Raw genomic sequence first — 7928 nt, 5'->3', positions numbered from 1 at the left:
GTTCTAATTCGTCGTTACAGCAACGCGATAAACGCTACAAACCGAGAGCACACGAAGGGATTCACCCAGCGAAGCACTTCGACAATAGTCGCTATGGTTACGGCTTGTTACCACCACGGAACACACTGTTGGCCGCTTGTGCCAGACAAAAAAATCACCATCAAAAAGGGGGGCGAATATCTCGTGAGAACTGAATTCAAACGCACCAAAACGCACCAACCGTTCGCGGTGAAAGGTTTCGCGGAACTGGCTTCGCGCATTAGTCGTGGGGTCGTCCGAACAACCGTCGCCTTTGTTTACGTGCGCGCACACGCCGACGCAATGGTACGCAAGAGTTGCAATTTGACAGCCGAACCGCGTGGTACCAAGTGCAATAAGAGCTGCGAAAAATCGAAGAAAAGAGCATGTCTGCAGCGGCAGACGACGACGAAGCGGAGACGGACGAGGCACTCATGGCCAGTGAGGAGCTGAGATCGCCTCCGAGGAAACGAAACTCGCCGTGGAGAGAGTCCACGCCGACTAATGAGCTGGTCATCGAGCCGCTAAGTACGCAGGAGGAGTCATTCCTGTCATACGTAAAAGCAGAGGTGAACGCCGAAGTAAAGGCCCTAATCGAGGAGCTTAACGCGCGCCATGCGGCCGAACGAGCGGCGCTAATGCGTACAATAGATGGGCTGGCGAGGACAGTGAATCTGCTGCGCCAGGCAGTGTTGCCCGCGGCACAACCGGAGCGCCACAGCGCAAAACCGACGATGCCGCAGCAACGGCTGGAAGCGGCACGCGGGCAGGAGGATCCTGCCACCGGCCAACCGGGGCAACAGCCGCGGCACCAGTGGACGGTGAAGCGCAGCAAGCGGCAGCTTCAGCGCGAGAAGGCCGAAAGAAGAAGGAAGGAGGAGGAGCTGCAGCAACGCGGGAAACAGCGGCAGCTAGGCAAGCGACAACAGCAGCAGCAGCAGCAACCGCAAATGCGGCAACAACAGCAGCAGCAGCCGCAAAAAAAGCAGCAGCAACCGCAACAGCGGCAACAACAACAGCGACAGCGGTCACAACAACAACAGCAGCAACAACGGAAAATCCAACCCGACGCTGTAAGGGTGGAACCCAAGGGCGACATGTCGTACCTGGAGGTCATGTTGCTCGTCCGTGAGGAAGAGGAGATTCTAAAGGTGACCGAAAAGGCCTGGCGGTCGAACAAGGACCACCTGATGCTGAGGGTCAAATGCGACGCCGACGCAAATGCCGTAAGGACCGCGGTGGCCAACATTGTTGGCGAGAAGGCCACACCAGTGGTCCTCACTGCCATGGCCGTGGTACGAATTAGGGATATCGACATGTGCTCCGACAAGCAGGAAGTGGCCGAGGCGCTGGGAAAGGTCGCGGGTATCACAATATCCGCGACGGACGTCAACCTCCGCCGCATGCACGACGGACTGCAAAGGGCCAACGTTAGGGTTCCAGCCAAGGCGGTGGCTGCCCTGACAAGGGACAAAGTAAAAATCGGCATGACCCACAACACAGTGCGGGAGGCCGACCCCATCCCGGCCAGCCAGAAACGGTGCTATCGCTGCCTCGGGAGAGGCCACAAGCCCAACAAGTGCCAGGGACCGGACCGCTCCGACTGCTGCCTGCGATGCGGCAGCAAGGAGCACCGGCGGAACAGCTGCACGGCCGAAGTCCCGAAGTGTGTCGTGTGCTCGGGCGCACACAACACGGGCGCGGCAGTGTGCGAGGGCAATGCCATGCAATGCCTCGAATAATGCAGCTCAACATGCGGCACTGTCAGCTGGTCCAGCTACTCCTGGCCCAGGTGACACGCGAAAATGGGCCCCACTGCGGTACAGAAGTGGTGCTCATCTCGGAGCTGTATAAGTTGCCCACCGATAGCAACTTTTGGGTTACTGATTGTAAGAAGACGGCAGCTATCTTCTCCAGCGGTCGGTACCCCATACAGCCAATCTGCAGCAACACTGAGGGAATAGTCGTCGCCGAGATCAGGGGCATAGTGTATGCCAGCTGCTACGCCCCCCCACGGTGGGGCATCGAGGCATTCAGGCAGTACCTGGAGGCGTTGGCCCTAGCAGTGCAAGGTCACCCTCGCGTCGTCATAGGAGGGGATTTCAACGCTGCCGCTGTCGAGTGGGGCAGTCCCCGGACCAACGCCAGAGGAGAGGAGCTCCTCGCGATCATGGAGCAGCTAGGGCTCGTCCTGCTGAACCGTGGATGTGTGCCAACATACCGAGGCAACGCAGTGGCCAGGCCGTCGGTGATCGACGTGGCATTTGCCACTCCAGCCATCGCAGGGCCGGGCGACTGGCGGGTGGTAGTGGACGACCAGCTGATGTCGGATCACTCGCCCATCACCTACACCGTCGGAGACCCGCAGCCTCGAACCGCACCGCGCCCGGCACCACGGCACCAGCTTCGCCGGTGGAGGATGCACCTGTTCGACCCGGAGGTGTTCGCGGTCTCGCTGCGGGCACACAACTTCGGTGAAGTCGAACCATCGGTGGCTGCCGTCACGAGGCTGCTGGAGAGAGCCTGCGATGAGACCATGCCGCGCAGCGGTCGAGGACCAGGACGGAACCGGCGTGCCGTTTACTGGTGGACGTCGGAGATCGCGGAGAAGCGCACCATCTGTGGGCTAGCCCGACGACGCCTGCGAAAAACGGGGGACGCCAGCGACCGTGCTTACCGAGCCGTCGAGTACATGCAGACGAAGCGCATGCTCGACAGCGCCATCCGGGAAAGCAAGCGGCGTTGCTCCCGAGAACTCGCAGATTCGGTGGAGGACGACCCCTGGGGTAACGGCTACCGAACAGCAGTGGGCTGGCTCACAGGCGGACGCCTGCGGCAGGAGGATGACCACGAAGTGCTGGGACGCATCGTGGACGAGCTGTTCCCACAACAGCCACCGATGGACTGGCCCGACACAGCGCGACCAGAGACGGCTACTGGGGCGATCCGCGGGGTAACGGAGGAAGAGCTGATGGCCATTGCCAGTAGCCTCAGCCCCCGCAAGGCCCCTGGACCCGACGGCATCCCGAACGCTGCCGCTACCGTTGCCCTGCGATCATACCCTGCTGTGTTCTGCAGCCTATTCGGACGGCTCCTCGAAACAGGCTCCTTCCCAGAGGAGTGGAAGCAGCAAAAACTAGTGCTGATCCCGAAGCCGGGGAAGCCAGCGGGGCTGGCGACGTCGCAGAGGCCGCTGTGCATGCTCAACGTCCTGGGGAAGATCTACGAGCGCATCCTGCTCACCAGGCTCAATGACCAGCTGGAGGGCAGCGAGGAACCGCACCTCTCCTCGAACCAGCACGGCTTCCGCCGGCAGCGATGTACCCTGGACGCTGCCCGGATGATCGTCGAGGAAGGAGCGGATGCGATGCGCCATGGTCGCACGAAACCAAACACACCACGCATCTGCATGGTGGTGTCACTCGACGTGCGCAACGCGTTCAACTGCGCCAACTGGACGTCGATAGGTGCTGCGCTTCGTCGGATGCAGGTACACCCGGAGCTACTGCGTATCCTCGGCAACTACTTCACCGGGCGCAGGCTGTTATACGAAACCAACCGAGGACTGAAGGTCCGCGACATCACGGCGGGCGTTCCACAGGGCTCAATCCTCGGACCGACCTTGTGGAACGTCATGTATGACGGTATCCTGAAGCTTCCACTAGGAACGGGCGTGAAGAGCGTCGCGTTCGCCGACGACTTGGCGCTGATCATACGGGCCGACGACGTGGACGCAGCTAGAGAAGCCGCGGAGACGTCCGTGCAACTGGTACAGCGGTGGCTGGAAAAACACTCCCTCTCTCTGGCTCGCGAGAAGACGGAGGTGCTCGTCATCAGCAGCCACAGAGGAGGGCGGCAGCACACGAGCGTCGATGTTGGCGGCGGAATTATCTGCCAGTCGAAGCAGACAATCCGCTATCTGGGAATTCAACTGCACGACCACCTGCGTTGGCGACCGCACATAGAATACTTGGTGGAACGAGCCAACCGGGTAACGCGAGTACTGCGGTCCCTGATGCCCAACCGCCGTGGAGCAACGAGCGACCGACGCAGACTGATCGCGAACGCGGTGATCTCGATCGCCCGGTATGGAGCGCCGCTATGGGTGCAGCGACCCTCCGGGCTCGAAATACTGAGCAACCAGCGGCGCCTGAACGGAATGCAGCGTACACTGGCGCAGGGTGTAGCGAGCACGTTTCGCAGTGTTTCCTACAGTGTGGCCACGGTCCTCGCCAGCATGCCGCCCATCGTACTGCTGCTGCAGGAGGACGAACGCTGCATAGGGCGACGATGGCCAGCGATTGGGCAGCCAACGGAGGACACCCATCCCCCCTCCGCACGCGACGGCCCTGCGCAAGAGAGAGCGTCTGCGCACCATCAGCCAGTGGCAAGAGCAGTGGACGGCCGAGGGACTTACACCAGACGCTAGCCGGTACCAGCGCTGGACTCGCCGAGTCATCCCGGACGTTACGCGCTGGGTCAGCAGGAAACATGGAAGTGTGGACTTCCATCTGTCCCAGGTGCTCTCGGGACACGGCTTCTTCCGAGAGTATCTGCACATGAAGACGTTCGCACGATCCCCTGACTGCACCTGGTGCCCTGGTGCCGCGGAGTCAGCGGAGCATGCTATGTTCCACTGCCCGCGGTTCCAGCGGGAGAGAGCGGAGCTGCTGGCGGATGACGGCCACACCCCCCTCACGCCGGACAACCTGGCGAGCGAGATGCTGCGGAGCCCGGAGTGCTGGCAGCGCTTTGCCCGGGCTTGCCGAGCCGTAACGCAGCAACTTCAACAGGCGTGGCGCGTAGAGCAACGACTGGAAGCTGAAGCCGAAGCTGCAGCCGCAGCTGCTGCTGCTGCTGCAACTGCGACAGGATAAGTTGGCCACGTTGGCACAACTCACGCGAATACTCTGTTAACTGTTTGTGATTAACCTTGTGATACCACGGTTTGTTCCTTATTAACCGGCTGTGCAGAGCAAGAGCGGAATAGTGACAGCTCCTTGTAGCGGAGCTGAGGCTGTTTACACGCCTATATCCGCGGCTTGCGAACGTGCCTTGTATTAGTGTAGAACTATATGTAAATATGTACTATGTATGTAAATATGTAATAAAGGGCGATGATACATCGCGCTCCTGCCCCTCCACATTGCCAGATAGGCCCCTGGTGGGGGGGAGAAACAGGATGTTTCCCACATCGGGAAAATTAAAAAAAAAAAAAAAAAAAAAAAAATGGTACGCAATGCCAGTTTTGACGTTTCGTACCGGCCTTTGCTGTGTTTTCATTCCGTAGTTCCAGGGTAAATAACGGCGGTATTTTGTCGGATAATTTAATACGTTCTCCGTAAGATTATGTAAAAAACAGCGATATTGATAGGTATAGAATAATTGTTACAAAGCGATATTGTTATACGCTAAAGTTGTTGTAATCGAAATTCTTCCTTTCCTTCCTGTGATGTCTAGCACGTGTTACAGAAAGGTTTGTTTTTTTCACGATGTTGCGCTCGGTGAATCGGTTTCCGACGATTTTGCGACGATTTCGACACAGTAAATCTCATTGGGTAGGCCCAAACAAACATCCGGCGGGTTATAATGATCACTAACGCTCCATTCCCTTCACACAGTCCGAGCAACGCAAGAAACAGTTTCCCAAAGATCGGGCCCTCGCCAACTACGACGATTTCTACGGATCCGTGTTTGGTGCACGTTGGAAAAACATCCGGGTGGCGCTTCAGTGCGAGCACAAATATTTCGCACTCGTCAATCAGTTCGGTGACACAGAAGAAACGATCGGACTGCTTCAGGCGGATGGGGCAATTGATGTGCGGCAAATTTATAACGCCCAAAAGAATGCACTTGTTACTGATAACCGTGACCTGTTCTCCGGGGACAAGGTGTACAAGATGGGTGACCGAGTGCAGGCCTTCCAAGCGAACCGTGAGCAGGAAGAGGCACAAAACCTATACCGGGCCGATCCAGAGGCGGCCCCCAGTTCGATTGGTAAATCAACGACCAACCCTCCCTCCGAAACGGAAGCCTGTGAGGTGGTCGATCATAAAAAATCGCTCGATAAGGCGCTCCGGGATGACACGGAAATCGATTACCAGCGGCTGGTGGATCCGGCAGTCAGCTCGGCCGCTCTGCACGAATTTGTGCCGGCAACGAAGCTGAAAGGGATGGAAGATTTCGTGTTCGAATCGGAGCACTACAAATATTACAGTAACAGCACCGACTTTCCGCTAAACATCGTAATGGAGGACAGCTTCTCCATCCCGGAAACGTTGCATCTCTACACGTACGAACGGGCCAATGTGTCCACTTTTCGAAGTCCTCGGAAGAGCGCGACGGGTGTTCTGTCGCACTTCTTGTTCGATGGAGCCTCCTGTCTGCCTCCACTCGCGCTGGACGTGCAACCCGGTGAAAGGGTGCTGGATGCATGTTCGGCACCGGGCGGTAAATCGTTGCTCCTGCTGCAAACGCTGATCCCCGGCACGATTGTTATGAACGATCTGCAGGAGAGCCGCTGCAATCGGATTCGCAGCCTGATGCGTCAATATTTATACGATTACGATGAGAAGTGGAAACAACGGCGTTGCTTTATCACACAAACCGATGCACGCAATCTGCGAGAGTACGGAATGTACGACCGCGTGCTGGTTGATGTGCCCTGTACGAACGATCGCCATTCGGTGATGCAGAACGACAATAATATTTTCAAACCTTCGCGTGTTAAGGAGCGTTTGCGTTTGCCTGAGTTGCAGGCCGGAATTTTGGCCAACTGTTTGCAACTGTTGCGCCCTGGCGGAACACTGGTGTACTCGACGTGCAGCCTGAGCCCGGTACAAAACGATGGCGTCGTGCACATGGCCCTGAGCAACATTTTTAACGATCTTGGAATAACGGTTACGATCAGGTGAGTGACGTCAAATTCGATTCGATTCATCCATTAATTGTCTCTTCAACAATCACTAGGGACCTGAGCCTCATGATGCAACCGCTGAGGGATGTGTTCAAGTTTGCCAACCCCGGAACGCTAAAGTACGGCCAACTCGTGCTTCCGTTCCTGCCAGCCAACTTCGGGCCAATGTACATCTGCAAAATGGTTCGCAACGAATAGCGATGATGGCACCGCTGTAGACAAAAGTGTTTTATTTGAACCCGCCAAAGAAGAGTGTGTAGTAAAGAATCATTCTTTTTCACAGTATTGATCATGTTTTGAGTTTTTTCTTTTTCGGTTTGGCCGCAATCGGTGCAGGTGCTTTGAAGACGGTGCTGAAAGAAAATGAATGCCATCAATGTAATGCAATTGACCCCTGGTGCTCCTAAACTTACTGGCAGGTAGTGCAGATTGGGCTGAATTTACAAAAGATTGACAAACAGACGGAGCACACGTAACCGATGTCGATAAGTTCTCGGTGGCAGAAACAAGCCGCCCGGTAGTCCACCTTAACGGGGGGCGGAAGGACCAGTTTGCAGCGCATCTGTGGATCCGGTAGAAAAACCCACTGCGACGAAACACAAGAAGGCCATTAGCTTATTTTCTCTCAAATGGTAGCTGGTAAAACTTACGAGTAGATATTGAAGGAATCCATCCAGCTGCTCTAACCGAAGATATTGCCCCCCGGTAATATCACATCCTTGCTGCAGTAGACTGAGCGCTTTGTCCAGGGCACAAACATCGACTACAACGCCTTGTTTCTGTGCCGTAAAGAACACATTCATATAAGTCATGTACTGTGAGGCACACTCGTTGCTACCCGTTACAACCAGCACACGGGCGTTGATTTTGGTGGCGGGTGATTTATTCCGATTTATCTACAAAATAAAAACAAACGTTACGATGGGGGAAAAACACACGGAAGAAGTCCAAAACTTGCTCTTGCGATGTAGCACAGCGCCATGGACATGCTGCC

The 7928-nt window shown here is 56.4% G+C and overlaps 2 protein-coding genes across 2 annotated transcripts; one reads left to right on the top strand and one right to left on the bottom strand.

The window, feature by feature from the left end:
* Positions 1 to 5313: 5313 nt before the first annotated feature.
* Positions 5314 to 7137, top strand: LOC128276146 (5-methylcytosine rRNA methyltransferase NSUN4-like). Its single transcript, XM_053014613.1, has 4 exons — positions 5314 to 5392; positions 5479 to 5576; positions 5640 to 6928; positions 6988 to 7137. The coding sequence occupies exons 2-4, from the start codon at positions 5511 to 5513 to the stop codon at positions 7130 to 7132; spliced, it is 1500 nt and encodes a 499-aa protein (XP_052870573.1). The 5' UTR covers positions 5314 to 5392; positions 5479 to 5510; the 3' UTR covers positions 7133 to 7137.
* An 86-nt stretch (positions 7138 to 7223) lies between these two features.
* LOC128276147 (general transcription factor IIH subunit 3-like) lies at positions 7224 to 7925 on the bottom strand (the record flags this gene model as incomplete). The annotated part of the gene is made up of 4 exons (XM_053014614.1): positions 7224 to 7287; positions 7348 to 7520; positions 7585 to 7830; positions 7893 to 7925. Coding segments are annotated over 4 exons (516 nt in total), but the record flags the coding sequence as incomplete, so codon positions are not given.
* Between the last annotated feature and the right edge of the window lie 3 nt (positions 7926 to 7928).

Source organism: Anopheles cruzii, unplaced genomic scaffold (assembly GCF_943734635.1).
Source record: "Anopheles cruzii unplaced genomic scaffold, idAnoCruzAS_RS32_06 scaffold00627_ctg1, whole genome shotgun sequence".
NCBI lineage: Eukaryota > Metazoa > Arthropoda > Insecta > Diptera > Culicidae > Anopheles > Anopheles cruzii.
The sequence above is the reverse complement of the archived record's forward strand: the minus strand, read 5'-3'. Positions and strand labels throughout refer to the sequence as shown.